A 26181-nucleotide genomic window follows, 5' to 3' on the forward strand; every position below is an offset into this window, starting at 1 on the left:
AAAGGCGTACCAGTCTCCTTGGGCAGAGGATTTGAGAGGTAATTTGTTCACTCATGCCTCTGTGCTGAGGTGCCTTCCAACAAGTTACCTTAGAGGCAGTGGTTGTACTCAGGGTTGTTAATTTCCACTTGCCCTAGAGTAAGATGCAGTGGGGAGCCATTCGAAAGAAGGGTGGTCCAGTCTGGTCTTGTTCAGGCGCAGATGGCTCGTTCTTGGCCTGTTCTTAGTCTGGCTTGCACGTCCTGTGCTGTGGAGAATTGAGCTCACCATTTCAAACTACAATGAGTAGGTCTATCAAAGTACCGAAGTGCAGTATGGGCTTCAGAGTCTTTACCGCTCTCCTGATACTTTCCCTTACTTGGAAAATTCACTTCATATTCAACCTACTACACGGTCCTAAATTCCTCACATGAGCCTAGCTGATGCTGCCCAGATGACTACATCAGAAATCTAGAGGCAAGCTTCTGGCTCTACGTAATGTGAAACTATGGATCCAGCGCCCTCCATACATCTGTGCCTCCTAACTGGGCTCTAGGATATTATATTTAAAAAGCGTCCGTGGAGCTTAATATGCGAAACTGATTAGCGTTTAACATAGTTTATTTTTGAGGATTTTTGTTTTCCCTATTTTCACTGCTTTAAGGTATTTATAGTTATTATGAGACCTATATTAAGATCGGCTTGCATTATATGTTTGCTATTATGTCGCCTTGAAACTTAAATGTCTGGTATTGGTGCACAATATAAAAATTAATAAACAAAATACATACTGTTCCATTTTCAGCTTCTGGGAGATATGGCGCTGGGGCATAATCTATCTAATGAGCATCGCAAGATTGAAGCGATCCCTAACCTCAAGCACTTTATAAAAATGTTTAAAATGCGTGTTTTACCTATGGGTAGTTTGAAATTGATGTGATTGCAGTCACTTGGTTACCTTTTGGGTTTTAGTGCTTCATAAGTGTTTGATTATGGTTTTGTAACTAAATTTGAATTGTTTCCTGGTTTTGTGTGCACGTCTACAACTGTCTTCCACTTATGGCTCGAATAGTTTTCTTGTCTCAGAGTTATGATCTGAGTCTAATGTACCTTGTATTCATTCATGTTTCTTTATCTGTTACAGTTTTCAACTTTCAAGAGTTTGGCTTAATTGCCTTTCTTTTGCTTTGAGTTGACTGCAGTTTTACCCATCCCATGCAACCGTAAGTACATTGCTGTTTGTTATTTTCTATTTCTTTATTACACTTGCTACCTCCTTTACTAATCTCAGACCAGGTATTTCCCAGAGTGGACTCTTGCTGATTTTTTTCAAGCATAGCATTCTTGGTTACGGGTACTTATACTACAACTACAGCTGTTTACTATAATTCTTTCTAAAGGTATTTCCTTTTGAAGTTGTTATAGCAGCTGTTGCTTATGCTAGTTGCTCCCTAATATCTCTTTTGTGACTGCACTTTTCATTGTAAATGGATAAACCCAAACCTTACATCTGGCTGAGTTTAAACGTCAAAGGGAGGGTCTCCTGGAGAGACACACGTCAATACTCTGACATGCTCCCTTGAAGAAAGTGTGACTATAGGGACCGTCCTCCCTTGTAAACCCCATAATGCCTTAATAAGCCATCAATGGCCATACCAGAGAGAGTCCGAGTAGTATGGTCTGTATGTTGCATGCATTCTTTAAAATATATTTAGATGAAAGCATATAATAGGTGAATAAATAGTTGTGACGCAGGGTAAAAATATCAATTTGAGTCCTGAAGAAAGCCGCCTGACCCTTCACGGGCAATCTAAGCGCTGAAACATGTCGACCTATAGATGTTAGGAACCATAGTATCCTGACAGCCATCTCATTCTGTTTTTAATCTATCCCTAGACCTCGTACATGAAAATAGTAACAGAGGATCTATAGGCATTTTTAACACACCTAATTCACTGCACATACATGCTAAATAGCTCTGCTTACCACACGTAGAGCCTGCCTAGTCGCATTAGGTGATCTGGGTGTGGGTCCAATGATGAAGCAAGCAACAGGTGGTACCTGTGGGTGAGGACCCAAAAACATAATAGGTATATATCCAAGAAATATGGCGTGGGCACTAATTTACCTGGGTGCCATTTGCACACTCACTTGTGATATTTGAAACATCCACCTACACCACAATACAAAAGATGGTATAAAAGATTAATTGATTGCAGCCTACCTGTGCCCCAGATTGCAGTGAGCAGAGTCCAGTAAGTGGTAAGGAGACAGACTAGTGCTGTCTCTTCCCAAGACAAAAAGTTGATTAAAAAACGATTTTCACTTTCTGTTTTTACTGTCTTTGCCTGTGGTTGTTACGGTTAAAAATGGTAGTTTTAGCCTGCCTGTAATTCAATATTTGATCACCTGTGTTGTGTTTTAAACTTGTGGTTTTCCCTGTTCATGATTGCCTCCATTTAGCGTTTTGAATTGTGGGATTTGCAGTCCAACCTCTGTAGTTTGTCCCTCTCATTCCTTGGTGACAATTCTGTTTTCCCCCCAAATTTCTCCTTTGCTCTGTGCTAAGACTTGTATGTTAAAACAGTGCACTCCCAGCCACCATTTTGTGTTCACAAGCCAGTAAAACCAGCCCCCCTGCCCTCCCCCCTCTCCCCCCCCCGCAACAGGGATTTTCTACATCAGAGGGTGCTTCTGTGAGCTGTTTAAACTGTGTTTACTAGGGCCTGTGCACTTCGTTTTTTGGCCAGCAGGGGGATTAAAGTTTTATTCAAACAGTATTGTTAGATTTCAAGTTAGTGAGGCCCTTACCTGCCACAGTTCAAAGTGTGGGTTGAGCCTGTCTGTCTCCTAGGAGATTCTGAGCAGGAGAAGCAGCTGCCCAGCCCCCACCCCCAAGCCAGCAGACCATTGGCTATTCAGCTACCAGGCAAGTCTGAGCCCTCCTCTCACACCTGCCCAGGCCCCTTAAGGCCTTGCTGGGTGCACCCCAAATCTTTCTTCTCCATCTTGTGAGTTGCAGCCTACCTGTGCCCCAGATTGCAGTGAGCAGAGTCCAGGAAGTGGTAAGGAGACAGACTAGTGCTGTCTCTTCCCAAGACAAAAAGTTGTTTAAAAAACGATTTTCACTTTCTGTTTTTACTGTCTTTGCCTGTGATGGTTACAGTTAAACATTTTAGTTTTAGCCTGCCTGTAATTGCATATTTGATCACCTGTGTTTTAAACTTGTGGTTTTCTCTGCTCATGATTGCCGCCATTTAGCGTTTTGAATTGTGGGATTTGCAGTCCAACCTCTGTAGTTTGTGCCTCTCATTCCTTGGTGACAATTCTGTTTTCCCTCCAAATTTCTCCTTTGCTCTGTGCTAAGACCTGTATGTTAAAACGGTGCACTCCCAGCCACCATTTTGTGTTCACAAGCCAGTGATACCAGCCCCCCTGCCTCCCCCCGCAGCAACAGGGGTTTTCTACATCAGAGGGTGCTTCTGTGAGCTGTTTAAACAGTTTACTAGGGCCTGTGCACTTCGTTTTTTGGCCAGCAGAGGGAGTAACGTTTTATTTAAACAGTATTGTTAGATTTCAAGTTAGCGAGGCCCTTACCTGCTGCAGTCCAAAGTGTGGATTGAGCCTGTCTGTCTTCTAGGAGATTCTGAACAGGAGACGCAGCTTCCAACTCCCTGGCCAGCAAACCTTGTCTGAGGTCGCTGGGACCTTATATGGTCTGCTAGGACCTCATATGGTCTGCTAGTGGTTGGTACATGTCTACACTGATTGGTGGTTGTATCTGGTGTTTCTATTGGATTAGGGTTAATGTCCTTATTGGTTGGGTATTTGAGGGTTCTGATTGGTTTCTGGATCTGTGATTCAATCATTGTAGGGTTGGTACTAGGGTTAGGATATCTATTGGAAGTAGGGACTAGGGCTTCCTATGTTATTGGTTGTTGGGAGTAGGGTGGGACTAGGGCTAGGGTTAGACCTTTAATTGGAAGCAGCAATTAGGGCTTCTGGTGTGATTGGTTGCTGGACAAGGTGTGGGACCTAGAGTAGGGTTCAGGCTTTCTATTTGAAGTATGGACTAGGGCTACCTGTGCCATTGGTTGCATGGACTTGTTTTGGGACAACTGGTTGGGCTAGGGCCTTTATTGGACGCAGAGATCAGGGGTTTTGAACTGATTGGGTGCTTGGACTAGGGCTAAGATTGGCTGTGAGGTCCTGGTCTCCTATTGGTTCTAGATTTTAGGGTTAGTGTTGTGATTGGATAGTGTTAGGGCTAGGGTTCCCATTGGCTGAAGGGGTCACCTGATAATTAGGCTATAAAAAAGGCCAGGGTTAGGGCGTCTCATCCCGGGCGTCGAGGCGAAGGGCAGAGAGGACAAGGGCAGTTGCTTATTTGAGCCTGTTAAGGGCAGAGGGGACAAGGGCAGTTGCCTGTTTGAGCCTGATAAGGGCAGAGAGGACAAGGGCAGTTGCCTGTTCTAGACTGGTCGGAACTAGGGCCAGAAATGCCCTATACCAAACCCCATCCTACTACTACTATGATTGCCAAAATTACCCTTTCTAGACTCTCTCCTTCTCTACCCCTCCTTGCATCATCTGACACCTCTTTTACTATACCGATCCCCTAAAACAAACCTTTCTAAACTCTTCCCTCTGAGTCCTCCCCTCCAAAACTCCTTTTTACTCACCCAAAAGCCTCCTCCTACTGCGAAGACCTAAAAAAAAAACCTTCACTCTTTTATCCCTCTACTATTCTTTTCACTCGAAATTAAGACTAACCTGTTCACTTTTCAAATTCCATATTAAACTATACTAATATACTACCCATATAACTGAATAACATATCCACTACTCCAATTACTTCATATTTTTTTACTATACTAATTTTTTACAGTAATCCTTTATGGGTTCTGGAGTGGCGTGCTACTCGCCAGAAAAGCGCTTCAACACCCATCAGGGGTAACAAGTGCTATATGAATGCAAATTTTTCTTCCCCTTTTATCCCTCCGCTAACCTTCTCACTCCAAGTAACTGACTAATATCCACCACTGAAATGACTTCATATTTCACCATATTAATTCACCACTAATCCTTTGTAGGCTTCCTGAATAGTGTGCGTCTACAAGCACTATATAAATACAGACCTTTGTCCTACTCTATCCTTCTGCTATCATTCCAAATCCAATTAACTGACTAACCTATCCACCACTTAAAATGTACTTGCATGTTTCACTATACTAATTCAACACTAATCCTCTATGGGTCCCAGAGTAGCATGCTACTCGCCGAAAAAACGATTTGACGCCTCGTCAGGGGTAGTTAGCGCTATATAAATGCAATTACAATACAATACAATTTAAAAGCCTTCTCACGCCTCCTAAGGTTTTGACTGAGTTTAAACGTCCCCTTAGTGGCCAGAAGAATATGGTTTAACAAAGGCTTATTCTTCAAATCAATAATTACACTCCAACAATTAGTTCTTTCGAACAGACTATATAGCTATATATATACAGAAAATAACAATATTTTTCCCTGATCCTAAAGAAGTTCTCATAGACCCATGTTCTCAATTGAAAAACCCTACATCATAACTAATGAAAACAAGGACACTGGTAAAGTTTGACTATTTTGTTGTTGTTGGGGTAGACCAGATGTATGGTTTGTTCTATTGGAGCAGTGACGTGCAGCAGTGACCTGCAGTTATGCTGCTTGAAGGGGTGCTAAGCTGAAAAAACCTTAACTGTTGGATTATCCATTGTTGGACCATGAGGCTGGAAGCCCTGTCAGACTTTTAGGATAAAAGCTAAAAATGTAAATGATTCCTATTTAATATAACGGTATAGCCTGAAAGTACGTACAGTGCAAGATCACTGTAGCCTTCATAGCCCAACATTGAATAACTGTCCTTTAATGTTGAAGGTGCAAAATTACTAGTAGATAGATTTGGAGTTGGGGGGAAAGGACGGGGGGCTGGATGGGAGGTCATGCCGTTAACTGATGACCAAGGGAAAATATTGAGGAAAACAGAAAAAGGTTTTCACATGGCACTCTGCTGTCAAATATTCTGAATTTGATTTCCTTTGTCCCAGGTGGAAATGGTATTCCAAGGCTATCATCTTTGGTAGTTGGAGGAATCCTTTAAACTCCCAGTGCATGTTCTTAATCTTACCCTTATACACACCCACCTGTGACAGTCAGCCTTGCTGTTTTCCCCTGGGTCGTTTGCAATCTATTCATCACATTCTTTCCTTACACCTATTACCGTTCAGCCTCCAGCAAGCTCCTTTCTGCCAACATTGCTACCATAGTCTCTCCTGCTTGTCTTTCCCTTTTTAGTCTTTCTACAACTTCTTCTTTCCTACTGACGTTCTCATCCATTTTGTTTCGTCATTTTACTTTTTTATACTTACCCTACTTTCATCTCCTACAGATTTTACACCATGGGTCTTAAGGAGGCGCAGAAGGCGTTCTTCCCTATCCGCTCCATTGACGGTGTGGTGAGCCTCTTCGAATGGGAGGTTCAACGGGACGAGCCTGACTTGATCCTCCTGTCACTGGTGCTCGGCTTTGTGGAACACTTTTTGGCCGTCAACCGTGTCCTGCCGACCAATGTGCCAGAGATAACCTTTCAGCCTGTGCCTGGCTCAGACCCAGAGCACCCAGTCTATTTCCCGGTGGTGGACCTGACGATCGCCACTGCCTTATACGCCCGCTTCACAGCACAGATCCGTGGAGCAGTGGACTTGTCACTTTACCCCCGGCCAAATGGGGTTTGCAGCCGCGAGCTAGTGAAGAAAGTTTCTGACGTCATCTGGAACAGCCTGAGCCGCTCATACTTCAAGGACAGGGCACACATTCAGTCCCTCTTCAGCTTTATCACTGGTGAGGCCCACTCCTGAAACTATCCGATAATGAAAATAAAGTGCTTGTGTCTGTCTGAAATGGTACAGGTAATATACTGGAATTTATTGTTATGTGGTAGTCTGTGCCTTCATGCAGATGTTCTTAGATGGATTTTGGCCTTAGCATCACTTCAGAATGGCTCCCCCACTTAAGGATTTCAGTGAACAAAATACGGTGTGAATATCTGTTGCTACCTGCTGCGTTCCGCCAACTTATGTGGCTTGTCAGGGTGGTGTTGGATAAACAGTAGCGGGAGAAACCATGTATCAGGGGTGGTTGTTTTTTAGGTCGAGCCTGGGCAGCGCATGCGCTGGTCTGCGAGGCACGCTGTATTAGAGTATGGGCTTGAAGCCCCGCCCACTCCCTGCTCATATTTTTTATTGGCTTGTGTCATTGTCCTTTGTAAATGCTGGCTTCTGATTCGTTAATAGGCTTGTTAGACCCTCCTTAGTACAGGCTTGTCTTCATTTGTAACCTCCCATGAGGAGTGGCCCTTTAACTTCTGTTGTTGCATGGTATGTCTTATTTAGTCTGTAAGCACTATTTTCTTTAATAAGTTTCACTTACTGCAGGCACAACATGCTTTCCTGCAACATTCATCTTGCCATGCACGCTTTCACTTTCCAAGCAGCCGGGACAATGGCGGCCGCTTCTTGAAATTAAATAGGTCTTGCAGTTTCAAGAGTTTGAGCTATTGGCATGGTCAATGACAATACCTTTTATTTATCTGTTTTAAAAACACCTTTTATGTATCTGTTTTAAAAACAACACATAAATAAAAGGCATTGTCATTTACAATGCCACTAGCTTAAACTCTCGCAAATGTGAGACCTATTGCATTGCAAATGCTTGTTTTTTTGGGCTATGAGACTGAGCCCAGCCAGTTGCCTGCATCATAAGCACACTAATGTTAAAATACTAATTAGAAATTTTGAGCGAGTCTCAGACAGCCAGATACTGCCACTGGCATATTTGCGAGTGCACATGTGCCATCCTTCGTACTTTGCAGGCTAAACCAGGGCTTACTTTAATCAAGCTCTGGTCTGCCATTGTTTATGGCCTCCTTGCCATACCCATAGATGACGCTCAGCAAGCGTCACTTTTTAATGCAGCCACTTTATCTCTAAGCCCTGGGCTCCCCATCAATCCTTTAGGCTGCCTATGTAGGTATCCTGGGGCGGGAGAATCTGTAACCATGTGACCTAGCGTCATCTTTCATGAGCTCTGATGACTGTGACTTCGAGTCGCATGTAGTAAACTGATACGCTGCACGTTTTAGCTGTGCACACACAGTCAGTGTATCTGTTTAAGCAACTACAGGGTTTCACTTTCTCCTTGCTGCTTCTGGTGTAGCTGGATCTACAGAGGGGATCCGGCCATGGCTGGGAGAACTGGCCCTGTAGAAAAAGACTGCCTGAGCTTCCAGTGCTCGGAGTTCAGGATACGTTTTATGCCTCACCAATGGCAAATATCCCCTGTTGCCCATTAACCAAACTCGCAGGTGTGAGTGCACTAAAAGCGGGCTTTGCATAAAATTAAACCTGAATCACTATAATGTACGAGTTGTTTTGAACAGTGTCCACATATCGTACTACGCTTCTTGGAGAGTTTCAACCCTTTCTAGAGAGACTGGGGTTATCCAGAGCAAGCGTCCTCTGTAATGCCTTCATATGAGATTTTGTATTTGCAAAGTAACTTTGTTTGCATAACACTGGGGCAGTTTGTGAGGTCTCTAATGATGGTATGTGTACTGTGTTCCAATTTATTTTTTATATTTATTTTATTCATATACCTGAGTGGTTGAAAAAAGTGTACACAATCTAGATGTACAATAAGGCTTAAAAAAAGTGATGCGGGTTTAAAAAAAACAATTTTCGAAGGGCACACATGAATGCTGAAAACTTGCTTCAAATTATCACCGAAATCGTAAACATAAAAAAACCTGTCATTCATAAATAATAGGAATTTTGAGTGTTAGTTTTCATGATTTGTAGGTTGTGTACGCAACCAAGCCCCCTTGCTACTTAAGGTGTCTGCTGAACAAATGTTATTAGCAACTGTTATTGCTCAGAGTAAGCACCAGCATCTCTATAAGGCTAAACATCTGTCCAGAACGTAAATTGTTGCGTTAGAGTATAAGAAATTGGTGTAGTAAAAAGCTGAAGACAGTAAGGGGAGGAGTAAGATTTCCAAGTCCGAATGCATTTTACCATCACACTAATTAAAACAAACCCCTTCTAGACTACCCATTGAACATCCTCTCTACTTATCTCTCACAGGCAAACATAAGACATAAATCACTGATGGCCTCCCCAGTTCAGTACGAAAGAGCGCATAGTGAGAATGCACTACAGTGCCAAGGAAATGGTTGCTAGTGATATGCATATCTGTTAAGTATGAAGGCTCGCAGAGTAGTTGAATAAAAGTACTTTATTCGTAGAAAGGAAAGCCCCACCATAAATGCACAACAATATGTGACTAACCAATCCATGATGGGTGAACAAAGTGTTCATTACTAAATTCTTCATTTATGGAATTTGGATGTAACTGTGCCATAGCGGATGGGGGGGGGGGAACGAGTTTCATTGGCAATGTACCCGGGAGAGGAGAGAGGACCGCGTCATCATAGCATTGTTGAAACAGCCTTATTGTTTGTGCTTAGCATAAAGGCATGCTATTAGGTTTGCTCTGGATCGAAGGCAAGAGGAAGTTTTACTGTTGGGCACTCTCGACAGTGAATTCCCGGCTGCTTGTTCTTAATATGTGTGGGGAAGGACGTTCCCGTTATAAATGGTGTAACTTTTTGCAATCACTTGCATACCTTTATTGTCGTAATATTGGTAGGTGGCGGAACAATGTAAAGTAGATCGCGTTAGTGAATGGTAGCCAGTGCCAAGAGTGTTTCGGTGAGATATGATCACTTCTTTTTAGATCCAATAGGAGTTGTTGATGTTGTGTCCTCCGAGATGTCATTTGAGGAAGAATGAAACAGCCAGGTAAACACTTTAATATGGTGTATGGTGAGGGGGCATTTGCACAAGCTTGAATGTCATTTTGAGGAAGCGAGTGGTGTATGCTTTTGTATGTGAGGAACACTGCTTTTAGTCACCTTTGCGGTTTTGAGTATTGCCTTGCCTTGGTGATCTGACGTAAGACATTGGTGCATGTTAGACGAGATGTTGTCACTGGACCCATAATCTGGAAATCATCCACAAGGAAGGCATTAGCAAGACTATAATTTGTGTGGCTTTGCTGGATGTTGAAGGATTGAGGAGAATGGAGAGCATTTAGAAATTCAACAAGTGCTTTTGGTCTTGGACTGAGTACATAGCTGGAGATCCAGACGATGGAAGTGGTCTCTACTGCTACTGACTTAAAAGCACTGGATGGGATGCCATAGTTAATGCTAATAAAAAGACAGCTGACAATTCAGGAGGCTAAGCCCCTCAACTCTGCCATCATCAGCTTGCATGTGTAGCTCATAAGAAAGTGGCGTTGATGAACAACTGATACTGTGCCTAGAAGATGGCAGAATACTACCTGGTTATTGTTGAGAAGCTTGTTAAACTAGAAGTAGGATTAGACCTGTTGGGCTATAATATAACCCCAGAGGTTTTTGCTGAGAAATACTCTGCGTTGTTTGGGCAGTCGTGTTTTTTTATTTTTGGGGGTTTTTAGGTGACTTGATGGTTAAGGGTGAGTGCTGTCTCTGTATGTGAGATAACACTAGATTTAAAGGTGCTTATGGGGTTCAGAATGTACAGTAGGCATAGAGGAGTGTTTTCAAATTGTTTGGCAAGTGGCTTGCCAGAGCTTTGAAAAGTGAGTAGGGCAGGAAGTGCAGTGGGTACACGGAATTGTTGGTTGTTGGAAGGACATTAGTGATGTCTTAAGTCGAGCTAACATTTTAAGTGACTTGGAGTGTAGGTGGTGTAGCCTCGATAGGCAATGTCTTTCTCTCTTGTTGCACTTTATTTATTTGAAATACATTTAGAGTTCTTTATATGGTTCATTGGAGAGAGAAGTTGTGGATTCTAATCTGGCTTGGTGAACAGTTTGTGAGCTCTTGCTGATTTGGGAGAAGTTCAAATCGAGAGGTTACAGTAGCTTTTGTTTGTGTGGGTTTTCTTGGAAGTCTGAGGAGCAGTAGTCCTGACATCATGCCTGTTTGAGAGAGTAGAGAGGGTGCTTCTATTAGAGGGTATTGCAAGAGATTCATTTGGTGAGTTTCTTTGGGTGTGTAGTTGATCTACTTTGTTGGTGGACCTTTAACACAGATGTGATGAGGTTGCTTAGCTTTGAGCATTTGATGGCTGTAGGAAGCTGGCTTTTTATGTAGTGTACCAAAACGAGGTACGCAATGTAGGTAGTCCAGACCACCCTTATTGACTTAAATTAATAATCACAGATGTTATGTTGTGGTAGTGTAGGTAAGCAGTTTAGGCTCATCAGAGGATAGTCTTAAGCTTTTGTTGAACACAGTCAATAAATGAGACGCACACTCGAAGAAACATGATACCCATTTTAGGAAAATAACAGGTATTTTTATATTTGAAGGGCACATCAGACAGCCCGCCTTAGGGGTGTGACTGGCCTGGTAGTGCACCATGCCTCTTTGCATAGCTAATTCCCCGTCTGTCCTGCTGCCAAATGGGCCTCTGGAAAGTGGGTGGCATTTCCCAGATCTGGAGTAGCCGGGATCGCATATCCAAGGCGGCAGGGGCTTTGAAGTCCCTGGTCCAGTTCTGCTGATATACTAGACGTCTTGCTGGAGGAGTTATAAACACCTTTCTCTGGATCAGGCACTGTTTCTGGCCTCTGAGAGCATGGGATTTCACCTGCAGGGGGTCAGAAACATGTCTGTGGTGGAAGGCTGGTAGATGCCAGTCAGCCAGCACCCTAAGAGGCTGGTAGGTTTTCAGAGGGCACCTATGAGGTGCCCTCTGGGTGTTATTTTAATAAATCCCCTACTGGCATCAGTAGGGATTTATTAAGATGAGGTGTTTGATACCAAACACCATAGGTTTCAGTAAAGCCATCATGTAGCTGGAAAACCTGTAATGACCCTTGCCAGTACATATACTTAAGATTGTACAATCTAGCAATTGAACTAGGCACCGCAGAGGCATATCTGCTCATGTAGATCTGTTCTCACATGTAATATAATGCACCCTGCCTAAGTGCTATACGGCCTGCTGTAGGGGCGACGGACATATATTGCATGCAGTGTTTGGGGGTAAGGCACACAGGGTGTGTGCATGTTGTGTTTTTACATTTGTCCGCCCCATTTCGCGCAGTCTGCAGGCATTTGGTGGTGGGTTCCTTTGGGTGGCACAATACATGCTGCAGCCCTTAGGGACTCTCTTTAGTGCCCATGCCCAGGTACCAGAGGTACTATTTACTAGGGACTTACAGAGGTGCTTAAGGTTTTGCCAATTGGGGGAGCAATTGAGCAGTTACCTTGTTTTAGGGAAAGAGCATGGTCACAGAGTCTGGTTAGCAGGCCTCAGTGCACTGTCAGAGTTGAAAACCAGCATCTAGGAGGTCTAAAGTGGGCAATAATGTGGGTGGGTTGCTGGGGGGGGGGTGGCAGCTGCAACACAATTCCTGTTTCCTACAATTGCACAGCAGGGAGCAGCTGTAGTGGTAGCACCCTACGTTTGAGGTGGAGGAGCCCATGGACAGAGCAGATAGTTATTTTCCAAACTCTATTTGTGATGAACATGGTGGGTGTAGGTTGGAACATATTTTGAGGGGAATGGATAGGAAGGGAATACTTGAGGCAGCTGACTTGGGGAATGCTATATGCTAAAGACAGTGGGCAGTGTTGACACCAGCTGAGAATTAAAGTCATATGGTGTGGCTTTACCTGCGATTTGGGCCACAGGCAAGCTACTTCAGGTCCTGCACCTCCACATTTCTGATTTTGTGCTTCAATGGTTAGTTTGATGAGCCCAAATATTAAAATCTCCAAGCAGGATGAGGTTGGATTCGGAGATCAGGAGTTGAGGCAAGTAGTTGGCAAAAATGTGATTGGTGACCGAGCACTTGATAGATTGGAGGTGGATATTATTCCCTCAGGCAGGGGTATATAGGTAGATTATATGCTTGCATCAGTCGGTGAGGCTGCATTAGACTTGTAGGTGTTCATGCAAGGGTGTCTATTACAAGGTCAACTCTTGGGAAGGAGAGGTCGTACTTGTAGAACAAAGTGATGACTTTGCCTCGTGCTGCTGTCCTAAAGAAACATTTCTGTTAAACCAGGATGTCGAGTTGGTCAACAATGTGTGACCATAGACAGCATGTTAAGAATTAGGAATGGATTCAGAGTGAAATTCAAAGTGGGTGGATGTGGTTTATGAGGAGGTAAAGGGTAAAGAATTTCTCATTTGGAGAGCATGTTCGTGACAATGCAGTTTAAATAGTAGTATTTCAGACGGTGTGAAGATCTGTTTAGTTTGAGTAAAGGAAATCAGAGAATATTTGTGGGTGGGAGGGAGGGAGGTGGAAAGTTGGTGAAATAATGAACCATTAATGTTCTTTCCTGCTCCATGGACGGAGGGCGATCAATGGCACTCAAATCTAATGGTGGGTAATGCATGATGGTTTAGTTGGCAATATGAAAGTATCGGAAGGAAGAGGAGAGTGTAAGGGTTAAAGGGCGGGGGTAGTTGCTTGGACATTTGAGTGGGTGGAAACGCAATGAAGCATGTCTGGGTGAGAGGGTAAATCTGGATCCGAAGAATTGACATGTTAAAACAACAATGGTAGAGAGGAACCCAGTTTGTATCCAGATTGCGTCAGTTAAGGCAGAGTTGTCATAAGCATGTCATTGGATTTTGATGCAAACCGCACATATAATAGATAAATCTGGGTGCTAAGCATATATTGCTCATAATGTCTACAGATGCAACCATCTGTATCATCTTAAACGCTTTTCACTATCTAAGGGGTTTAGCTGAAAGTTAATCAAGCTTAACAACATTCCATCATTGTCGAAGCTGGTCCAACCCCTGTTGCTCCTGTATCCTCATTAAGGACATGTGCATGTGGGAAGAGTCATAATATCAGAATAGAGCAATTTCTTCCTAGAGTAATCCTTTGTAATACTGCCTTCCATCATCTGAGTACTGTGATTGACAACATGGAAAACAGCTTAGTTGCTCTGGTGTAGGGAGATCTCATGCCCACAATCAGTTTGGAGGATGCACTGGCTGTGCCTGAAGTGTGTAGGAATATGGGTTCTATGCAACTTTTTAAAACTTGTGTGCGTTTTTCTGTGTAATATTTTGAAATTCATCGCAGTGACCCAGATGCCCACATGGAATGTGTCAAAACTGCTAAGCGAAAGTCTTGTCCATCAATTGTCGCCAGTGTGTGCTTCAGAAGGTATTAGCCATTGAGCAGTGTAGGTAATGTTCTATTTCTTTGAGAAAAGCCACAGTAGATGATGTCCTGTTAGTCATGTCACGCAAGCTTTATTACAGAGACCGTGCCTTTAATTTGAAAATGTGCGAGTAAGTATACTGTGTTTGTCTGAACTCTGCATTGATCCATACGATTGGGCAGGCTTGGTTAAAATGACCGCCGTCGCACAGAAGAACAACATGGGGGCTATTTTTGGAATCTGGTACTTAATTGTGCATTGATTTCTTTTGAGAAAGAGATTAATAACAAATAATTTAATGTATTTGAACAGCAGAATAGTCCAAAAATGCTTCTCTGAATGCTTTTGTGGTCCTCAATAAACGCATCTGTATTTGTACATGTTTCCCCTCCGTACAAAGCTAGGCATAAGCTCTTCAGTCACTACCAAAATTGCAATATCTTGCAAGCCCACTTGGTTGTTTATGGTTGCACTGGTTTTTCTCAACATTTGAATTGTTTAGCAGGACAAGATGTGTCCATGTCTTTTCACAGTGGATTGGCCCATTTTCAGCAGAGAGTTCTTGTTCTGCTGATTTTTTTTCCTTTCTGTGTACCCATCCTTTCACCGGTACTTCCCATTCACTGTTCCAGACATCCTGTATGTTCTTAATTTTGAAAACCCCAAGATCAGCCCTTAGGTCTCTCTTCCTGTCCCTCTGCTTCTCCTACTTTCTGTCTTTAAAGTGAAAAATTCTTGCTATTGGGTGCACTGAATTTCAACTGCTGTCATAAGGGTAGTGTTTAGATGCTGCTGATTCTGAGACTGCTCTAATCAAGAAGGCCAAAGATTGTGCACTTTGAATAAGGTATTTTAGTATAGGAATCAGGAGTGAAACTGAACTGTTTGATCAGAGCACTAGAATTTGGACATATAGGCTTCAGCGCTTCACTTTTCGACTATGTACACAAAGCTCTGTACTAATAATATGTATTCACTGTCCGATTAAAGCTTTTGCTGTTTATGTTCTTGCTTTGTGTTTTTAATGGTGTTTTCTTTTCATTCAGGCACCAAACTAGACAGTTCCGGAGTGGCTTTTGCAGTGGTGGGTGCCTGCCAGACCCTGGGCCTCCCAGACGTTCACTTGGCATTGTCAGAGGACCATGCCTGGGTAGTCTTTGGCAAAGATGGGCAAGAGACTGCGGAGGTGACGTGGCATGGCAAAGGCAATGAGGACCGCCGTGGGCAAACTGTGAATTCTGGTGTCGCTGAACGGGTAACTGAAGAGTCCTGTGTCTGCACAATGTGGTAGATTATGGGAAATGCTTCGTATTTCTGTTTAACAGCATGTTAACTGTCTGGGCTTTGACTTTTCCTATTTTTATCATACTCCCATTCTAATCTTTTTCCGCTTTAACTGTTCCAGACCCCTGTGTGTCTCACTTTTCTACTTCCCCTTCACTTTCTGGTTTTGTGCTCGTCTTACTGAGCACAAACGTGAGCTCTTTTATGTAATGGAACTTATGATAACCACAGTACACTTCCCTTCAAATTAATTTATCTTCCTTGCAATAGGATTCTCTGTGACTTGGTTTTAATACTTCATGCAGCTGGATGGAGACCATTATTATTAAAATGTACTTATTTTTTCAACAGGTTATATACAATTAAGTGGTCTTAAGTAGAAGCTGTTTAATAGGCAGTCTTAAGGTATATAGAAGAATGCAAAATTTCCTAGCTATCGTTAAGGAAAGTTTCAATTCTATTAAGGACTCGGAGGCGAGGATTATGCTAATCTCTTTCTCATTTTATTGCTCAGCAGCCTTAACCAGTAACAGCTAAGACTACAAATTCCATGAGTCTTTTCACAGATCAACATGACTATAGAGGCAGTCCCATATAAACAACATCAAGGAACAGCACTTTCTCTTTCTTCGTGCGAAACACATGATCCAACGTGCAGTTAATATTCTTGTTTCTGATCAGATCATGAAATAAAAGCAACAGTCTCAGCATTTGATAACTAATCGTTATCCCTGCAATAGAAAGTCAATCCGTAATCAACAATAAAAGATCACATAACAAATCTAACACAAGCATCTCCCCAGAACCCTCTAAAAGTTCAATACTTAGTCAAATTGGAGCTTCCCAACATCAAGAAAGGGTAGGAATAACAATTACACTGGGTGGGATAATCCTCGCCTCCGCATCCTTAATAGAATTTAAACTTTCCTTCACAATAGCTTGGAAATTTTGCATTCTATGTCCGGACCGGAGGCTCGGATTATGCAAGTACAAAGCTGATCGACAACCATAGAAGCCAAGACCAAGATAGGTTTAAAATAGAAGGTCTTAAAGGTGGAGTCCGAGGACCAATCTGCTGCTCTAAGGATGTCCTCCAAGCGCCCTCCAAGGGCAAAGGCTTTCAAAGCCATGGCTCCCATTGCTGAATAGGCTCCGAAAGCTGAAGTATCAATACCCGCTTCTTCCTGGAGCATCCATCTCTTCCAAAGGGCAATCGTGACAGCTATCAAAGCTTTGAAAGGCTTCTTGAGTGAAAGAAAAAGTTGTGATACACCTGGTGGTCTATATTCTTCATTCATCATCTCGTATGTCCTCAGACATCGCACAACACACAACTTTGGGTGACCTGGGAAGGCCGGATGGTGAACGACACCCCTTCCTGTGTGAACACCCGCGCTGACACCTCCAAGGCTCGAACATCCGATACTCGCTTGCACGAGATCAGGCAAAGAAGCTTCGCCAACTTACCTGTCAGTTCCTTGCGGGAAAGGTATTGATTATTTTGCCAAGATTGGAGCAGATGGAGCACCATATTAACCTCCCACAGTACTTTGGACGGAACGACATGTGTATACCCCTCAGCAATCAACAGACATGGGGATGTTCCCCTACTGGAACCTCGAAATGGGTTGGTGGCCTGCTGAAATCGCAGATCTACTCGTGTTAATCGAGCGGTAGGCTAGGCCCTGAACCACTAACTCCGATAGATAGTTGACCACATGGATCTCATCAGCCCCCACGGGATCCAAAACCTGTCGCACACATCAGCGAGACCACTTTCTCCAAGATGATCGGTAGCGTTTGACCTGTAGATTCTGCCCATGCCTTCCTGAGAAGGGTCGAAGCTCTTGCCGAAAGGTTCGGGACCTCCCAATGTCCCCTGTAATCCTCCAACCCATGAGATGGAAGCTGCCCTCTCGAACTAGTGGGTTTAAGTTGCCCTGTGCATCTGTCAGAAGACAAGGAATCCGGGGAAGTAGGATTGGAAAATCTATAGAAAGTTCCAGAAGACTGGATACCAGACTTGAGATTTCCAAAGCGGCGTCACTAGAATTACCTCCGCCTTCTGCTTCCAGACTGAAGCCGTGAACCTGGGAATCATGGCGAACAGGGAAACGCATAACCGTGGAACAGGGTCCAATACTGCAAGAAGGCATCTGTTGGAGGGGGTCTGGGCGCCAGCTGAAGAAACGGTTAATCTGAAAGTTGAGATGTGATGCAAAGAAGCTCCACTTGAAATGGACACCACGGAGCCATCAGTCTCCATAAGAGGGACGGATCCAGCTTCCAAGTGCTTTAATCCTGTAGATGTCTGGAAAACCAATCCGTCGTCTGAGAGAACTCGGAAATATATTCTGCCATGACCAACAGATTGTGAGTCAGGCAGTGTTCCCAGAATTCTTTGGCCAAATCTGCCACGAGCTTGGACCAAGTCCCCCCTAGTCGATTAATATATCTCACCATCTAGATATTGTCCAGTGCCCGCCGTAACGTATCCACAACGGATGCCCTACCCAAGACTACTGGCGTCTGACTCTATCAGCAATTCCGGTGCTGATCCGAAAATGGCCCTCCCATTCCAGGCCTGCATGTGTTCGAGCCACCAGAGGCGCTCTGTACACGCCTCCTGCGAGAGGGAGATCTCCTGCGAATACGAGAGACTTGCGATGCAAGTGCTGTCTTCAAGCGTTGTAGTGCCTGGTTGTGCATTGGGCTTGGAAAGATTGCTTGTATCGAAGATGAGAGAAGGTTGACGATCTGGGCTAAATGACGTAACGAGAATTTCTCTCTTGCCAAGATCCGGCGCAATTCCCTGCGTATCAAACGCTTTTTCTGTTGTGGTAACCTGAGACACTGCTGGATTGTATCGACCTCTAAGCCCAAGAAAGACATCTGTTGGACCGGGATGTAGGGTAGTCCATACAATGGCCTTTTAGCGTAAGAGTTCTCGAACCTCCATGTCTACTACCTGGGCACCCTCGTGAGAGAACCTCAGCGGCTGGGGCAAGAGAGTTGCTGGGGAACCCCATGAAGCTTGATGTGGAAACCCCCACTGTTTGCAACACCCAAGCATCCCCTGTGATTGCCACCCAGTTGTGACGAAACCACTGCAGCCTTCACCCCACCTCTTGTAGGGAAAAAGGGATAGGCCTTCCCGGTAGGTCCTCCAGGTGCGTTGTTTGCTCCTCGGGGGTTGCCTCTGCCTCCACATTCTTTGCAGCGTCCTCTTGAGGGATGGAACCCCCCAAACATTTTCGGATCCAGCTACTGCATGGAGCATCTGAAAGAGACACGTTAGTGATGGATTCCTTACCTTAGAATATCTCCAGGCATCAGACTGGATCTGGAAAGTTTTGCTTAGCAGTACCTTGCGCGTCAGTAGGTGGCATCCTGCGGCTCCGCGTCCGTCACTGGCGTCGTTAGCGCTGAGATGATGTCACAGAGAGTACTTAGGCGCCACCCATGCGCGCTGAGGTCAGTTCTGTCTTTTTCCGCGCCAGTAAGCGCTGATCCGGATTGAGCACGTACCTTGGTCTATTTTTTACCACTATTTTAAGACTTTTTGCCTTCCCAACTTACTCTTGGTGCACGTAGGGATGGCCGGTTTCAAGTCTTGTAGGAACTGTCGCTGAAACATGTCGGTAGCGGACCCCCACGATGTTTTCCTCTACTGCCTGGAGGCTGACCACGGCTCCTGGGACTGCCATGACTGCCGTGCCATGCCCCCCAAGGCTTTAGGGGAGCAGCGTCGGATGCTGCTGGAAGCCCAGCATTCATCGCGTTGCTGCTCCTGGGACTGCTCGCGGCACCAGAGACGTCGCTCCTCAGACTCCAAGTCTTCACCCTCGGATTCCGGTAAGCATCGCCATAAAAAGAAGCCGAAGAAGCGTGTTCACTCTCCGACGTCCCCCGTTGCTCCTCGGAGGTGAATGAGGGGGACAGGGGCCTCGCTCCTGTGGCTCCTCTGGAGCTGGAGAGTTCCGCGGCCTGCCTACCATACATGGGTCCGTCGGCAACTCCTGAACAGCTGCAAGAAGTCCTTGCTGCTTTGGACCGTGGGCCCAGGGCTCCCGCCGGCGTGCCTTCGGGCCCCGCGGTCCCGTGTCCAGATCCTGCTGGCCCGGCGGCTCCAGCCCCGGCACCACAGGATCCTGCACCGCTGGCTCCGGCCCCAGCGCCATGAGGTGCGGCGTTGCCGGCTCCGGCGCCACCCTCTGCTCTGCCCCCGGCACCGCACTGGGTGCCATTTATCCCACCAAAAATCAAGAAGGACTAGCTAGGTTTTTTACAGGAAAGACTCAATGGAGTACGTATGCCAAGGAAAACCAGTAGGTTTTTTGAAAAGCCCTCACCCACCAACCTAGTTGGTGGCATGCTTCATCATCGGGCCCACCACAGTGGCACCTAGCGTGCCCCGGGTGTGCTTCGACGCCAGATTACTGCGGAGCTGGTATACTTACTGAGTGTGCAGTGTGGTGAGTGTGAAGGTGAAGATTAAAAAGCCATACAGGAAATCCCAGCACCCGAGGGTAAAAACTATATTTTAATTAACTGGGTCTCTGTTGGCATATTAAAAGGCAGACGGACACGGTGGAGTATGGATTATGACCTCCAGTGTCCTGTGTGGTCTACATGTTTCAGCCTGGCCTTTCTTAATTTAAAACAGGCTTTCCTCAGGACCAAGTGAGTATGTGTGGAGGTGAAAAAGTTAATTTACAGTGAGTGTTTTTGTTTTTATGTGTAGCACTCCCTAAGGTGCTATATGGGTGAGAAGGGGGTTCCCTCTCGCTTTGACAGTATTTTGCTGTTCAAAGCCTCCTTGGGTCGCCTGGCAGAGAAAAAGACCGAAAATGTCGGTCTGGTTCCTCCTTGGACCTGTCGTCCTTCTGCGGCGCCCGGCAACTAAAAAAGAAAAGACTCTTCTACATCTCAAACTCTCTTTGAGGCCATCAGCACACATGTGCAAGAAACTTATACATATTCTCCCACACGCACAGATGAGGATGTAGAATATGAGGATAATAAACTGTATAATTATCCAGTGGACAATGACCAGGACAACCAAGATCAACCATGGTCTGATCCTGTAGACTTGCAGCCCGTGCAAAATAATACTGCATACCCTGTAAATACTTCGCCTACAGAGGACACAGCTGCTTTCAATGCATTAATCGAAAGAGCAGCATACAACTACCACGTGGAAATGCATGCAGACCCCATTGAGGAAGACTTCCTCTTTGACACTTTCAACACTTCTGAAAGATCAGTGAAGACATTGCCAATGCTAAAGGGGGTGCTTAAACACGCGGGGGACATATTTAAGGAAAAAACCAGGGCAAGAGTCATTAACCCCAGGATAGAGAAGTAAATATAGGCCAGCACCAGTGGACCCTACATACATTAAGGGATAGCTGCCCGTGGACTCTTTGGTAGTATCCAATGCACGCAAACGTGCTAATTCTCAAACTACTGGCGAGGCTCCACCTCCAGACAAAGAGTCTAAAATTTTGGAGGCTTCAGGCAAAAGGGTAGCTGCTCAAGCAGCTAACATATGGAGAATTTCAAACACACAAGCCCTGTTAGCCAGGTATGACAGGGCACACTACGACACACTTGAGCACCTTCTCCAGCATCTACCTGACCTTTATAAGGAACAGGCAGAGTTCCTAATACAGGAGGGAAAGTTAATATCTAACGCCTCCATCAAGTGTGCGCTAGACGCAGCAGACAGCAGCCAGGGCTATCAATACCAGTGTCATGCTCAGAAGACATGCGTGGCTCCACATCTCTGGGTTAAAAAATGAGGTTCAGAGCACTTTACTTAATCAGCCAGTGAACCCTGATAATTTGTTTGGCCCTAATGTGGACACAATATTAGACAAAATGAAGAAGGATACCGAGACAGCCAAGTCTATGGGAGCCTTGCAGTCACAACAATACAGAGGCGGCTCCTTTCGTCGCTCCGGCAACAGAGGAGCTGCAAGAGGGAGGCTCAGTGCAGCAAACCTCATACAACAAGGGGAACACGCAAAACACCTACAACAAAAACAGTAGAGGTGGATACCGTGGCAATAACAGCAAAGGTAGAGGACGAGGGAATAACACCACCAGATCTTCTACCAATACCAAGCAGTGACTTCTTGTCACTGCCCCAGACCATGTAACACCGGTCGGGGGAAGATTACAGCAGTTCCTGCAAGTCTGGGAAAACAGAACTACAGACAGGTGGGTGAGGCAAATTATCCAGCATGGCTATTGCCTAGAATTAATCTCCACACCACCCAACATACCCCCAAAACACCGTCCTGTGTCCGCAGAACACCTACACTTATTGCAGCAAGAAGTCATCAGCATGCTACAAAAGGGGGCCATAGAACTAGTACTCTTAGAACACCAGGGTACAGGGGTGTACTCACTATACTTCCTAATCCCCAAAAAGGACGGGTCTCTCAGGCCAATCTTGGCCCTCAGGCCCTTAAACCAATACATTTTATCAGAACATTTCCACATGCTCACTCTACAGCAGGTATTACCACTGTTGCGTCAAGAAGTCTTCCTCGCAACACTAGACTTCAAAGACTCATATTTCCATATACCGGTACACCCAGCACACAGGAAATATCTCAATGTTTACAATACAAAATCAGCACTATCAATTCAAAGTCCTTCCTTTCGGGGTGACAACAGCCCCCAGAAGTATTTACCAAGTGCCTAGCGACAGTAGCTGCACATCTCAGAAGACAGCATATTCATGTCTATCCATATCTGACGACTGGCTAATACAAGCACAGTCAGCCCAGTAATGTGCCAGCCACATGTCACGCACTATTCACCTCCTGCATAGTTTAGGTTTCTCGCTGAACTACCCAAAGTCCCATCTTCAGCCTGCCCACGTACAACAATACCTGGGAGCGACGATAGACACTCTGGCAGGGAAAGCACAGCCGAATTCTGTCAGAATAAACAGCATTCAGACGCTAATCCAAAGGTTCGAGCCCCAACACTCGCTCCCAGCCCGAGTGTTTATGCAACTAATAGGTATGATGGCCTCATGCATTTTCATAGTCCCTCACGCAAGACTACACATGCGTCCGCTGCAGGAGTGCCTAGCACGTCAGTGGAACCAGGCTCAAGGACAATTAAACAACCTAGTGTTGGTGACCAGTCGTGCATACCACTCTCTGCATTGGTGGAACCCACAAAACCTTTGCAAAGGACAACTGTTCCAAGAGCCTGTACCACAAATAGTCTTGACAACAGACGCATCCCTGATAGGGTGGGGAGCCCATGTCCTCCACCACACAGTACAGGGCTTATGGACCACGCAGCAGAAAAAAATGCACATCAACCTATTGGAGCTGATGGCAATTTTTATGGCAATGAAAGCTTTCAAAGTACATCTGTGCAACAAGACCGCGTTGATCCGGACGGACAATATGACTGTGATGTACTACATACAGAAGCAGGGAGGAACACACTCTCCACAGCTGTTACATCTGGCTCAAAGCATGTGGAAGTGGGCCATTCAAAGAAACATTTTTCTCATGGCCGAACACCTCCCAGGCAAGGACAATCAGATAGCGGATCTGCTCAGCAGACACAGCCAACAGATGCACGAGTGGGAGATTCATCCCACAGTGCTTCAACCATACTTCCAACAGTGGGGACAACCAGAGATAGACCTGTTGGCCACAAAACAAAACGCAAAATGCCGGTACTTCACCGCAAGGTTCCCACACCCGCAGTCTCAGGGCAATGCGATATGGATGAACTGGTCAGGCAAATTTGCCTACGCTTTTCCACCAGCACCGTTGATACCGCTAGTGGCACGCAAACTGCGCCAGCACTCCATAACGCTAATCCTTGTTGCTCCAACATGGGCGAGGCAACCGTGGTACACCACGTTCCTAGAACTTTCCGTGGTGCCTCATCAAAGACTAAAACTAACACCCAGTCTCTTAACGCAGAGCCATGGAGACATTCAGCACCCAGATCCACAGCAGCTGAACCTTGCAATCTGGCTCCTGAAGTCATAGAGTTTGGCTACCTAAACTTACCTCCTGACTGCATGCACATTATCAGAGAGGCAAGAAGACCTACCACAAGAGCATACTATGCGGCAAAGTGGAAACGTTTTGTCATTTACTGTAACAACAATGACATAAACCCACTAGACACATCAATTCAAAATATCATATGCTATCTTTTGCACCTACACCTCTACAATCTAGCCTATACATCTATAAGGATACACGTAGGCAACACCTTTCCCTATTCAGAGTGCATGCAATTAAAGCATTCATGGAGGGACTCAAACGAGTGATCCCCCAAGACACCCACCTTCACCTGTCTGGAACCTAAAAATCGTTTTAACCAGACTAATGGGACCACCTTTTGAACCTCTACACTCGTGTGAAATACAATTTTTAACATGGAAGGTAGCATTTCTCGTGGCGATTACTTCGCTTAGAAGAGTTAGCGAGCTGCAAGCCCTAACTATTCAAGAGCCATTCTTCCAAATCCATGCTAATAGGGTTGTGCTTAGGACAAACCCTAAATTCATGCCAAAAGTGGTGTCCCACTTCCACATCAATCAAACAATAGAACTGCCTGTGTTCTTCCCAATTCCACAGTCAGTACCTGAAAGGGCCCTGCACACACTGGATGTTAAAAGGGCTCTCCTATATTACATAGATAGGACAAAAGATTTCAGGAAGACAAAACAGTTGTTTGTTGCTTTTTCACCACAACACAAAGGCAACCCCATTTCTAAATCTGGGTTAGCCAGATGGATTGTTAAGTGCATTCAAATATGTTATCTTAAGGCAAAACGCACTTTAACAGTTCCCCAAAGAGCGCATTCAACACGCAAAATGGGGGCATCCATGGCTTTCCTAGGAAACATTCCTCTAGAGGAAATATGTAAAGCAGCCACATGGACTACCATACATACTTTCACAAAACACTATTGTGTAGATGTACATTCCAAACAGCAAGCTGCTGTAGGACAGGCTGTTATAAAAACTCTGTTTCAGACTGCTGCAGCTGGCACAGGTAGCCACCGCTAAGGGAGAGACTGCTATACATTCTATGCACAGATATGAATTCAGCAGCCCACATGCCTCGAACGGAATATGCTACTTACCAGTATGCATCTGTTCTTGGCATGTAGGGCTGCTGACATTCATATTGCCCACCCTCCTCCCCGGTGCCTGTCGCAGCTGTAGCATTCATTCTAACTCTCACTTTCTTGCATGGACATCTCTTACTGTACAACACTCCACCTCTGCCACAATGGCAAAAAACAATCTAAGGATGGAGAGGATGCCCATGCGCACTGTAGTCCAGGGGAGGAGCCACCTATCTCGTGATACTTCGAAGACTCTTCCAGGACAACAATGTGCAATCATCCGGACCCAACACTAAGCGGCGATCTATGCACAGATATGAATGTCAGCAGCCCTACATGCCAAGAACAGATGCATACTGGTAAGTAGCATATTCCTTCCCCCACTTTAACCGGTCCAGAGCTGCACTTTCCCACTATGCTTTCTGTGGTTATATTCCACTCCTTGGAGAAAGGATCCCTGAGCACCCTGCCCTGCTGCCCCTGGCGTCACTCAATATCTTTATAGTTTACTTCTTTTTTTTTTTTTTTTTCCCCTTCCTTCCTTTTTTCTGTGAATGTTACTTTTTCCCAGGCAGACTGAATCTCTGTTCATTTGTCACCTCAGCCACAGTTCTTTTAATCCAGTACTGTTCTCATAAAGAATTGCTAAGAAATGAAGACAGTTTGTGTGGTATATTTGTAGGGCTCGTGTTCAGTTGATGGTTGTGCTGTGTGTCAGGAAATGCCAGATGGGAGGTGGAAGGATACCGGGAACTTGCCTGAGGACGACCTTGACTTTTTGGAAAGCAACCAGAATCATCTAACTCTGGGTTTCAGCCCAAGGGCGAGTTGAGATTCCATAAATATTTAACTTGTGGGATCCCTTTACATTGAAGAGATCAGAGTATTTTGTGCCTTATCCAACATTTCCATGTATGGTTGAGCATACAAAGTTGTGGAAATGTTGTTGTCAAAGTATTCAATGCCATGGGCTTTAGCAAAACCCTACTGTATATCGAGGCCTCATGCAATACAATATTCAGGTCACTTCTGCATCCGTTGTCACCATCAGTCATGTGATGGTCATCTCAGCACCTGCCTCTGTCAATTAGATTCTTTTGAGTACCTCTGCACCAAGACCAATGTTGTCAGAGAGTTCTCATTTGTGGAGGAGGAGAATCAAATCTCAAATGTACTTGCAAGATAATTCTCCTCATAAAGAACCTCAGAAACCTGCTTCTCCAGGGGAAGAGGTTGAGCATCCTCATGCAGACATGCAACAGTGACCACCACTACTGGTGTTGGTAATGTCTATTAGTGCCGAGGCAAATTTTGTTCACCCTGCCAGCAGAAAACGATCGAGTAATGAAAAGGACAAGGGGTAAGTAGAGATTAAAGCTCCATGACTCCCCTTGCCGCCCCCTACATTATAAGTCCTAGTTATCAGCAATCCAGATCTGGATATTGCCTCCTGACAGTATTCCTCCAAAATGTACAGCATTATGCACACCAGAATGTTATCATT

The 26181-nt window shown here is 45.0% G+C and overlaps 1 protein-coding gene across 1 annotated transcript in view; it reads left to right on the forward strand.

Annotated features, from left to right (window-relative positions):
• MEN1 (menin 1) overlaps positions 1-26181 on the forward strand; it is a 144720-nt gene that overhangs the window by 73771 nt on the left and 44768 nt on the right. Inside the window, exons 2-4 of the mRNA XM_078660468.1 lie at positions 1124-1202; positions 6404-6855; positions 15310-15518. Coding sequence (XP_078516594.1) covers positions 1195-1202; positions 6404-6855; positions 15310-15518 — 669 coding nt within the window. The 5' untranslated portion in view covers positions 1124-1194. The remainder of the gene's footprint in view (positions 1-1123; positions 1203-6403; positions 6856-15309; positions 15519-26181) is intronic.

This window comes from Lissotriton helveticus, chromosome 9 (assembly GCF_964261635.1).
Source record: "Lissotriton helveticus chromosome 9, aLisHel1.1, whole genome shotgun sequence".
In the NCBI taxonomy this organism is placed as follows: Eukaryota; Metazoa; Chordata; class Amphibia; order Caudata; family Salamandridae; genus Lissotriton; species Lissotriton helveticus.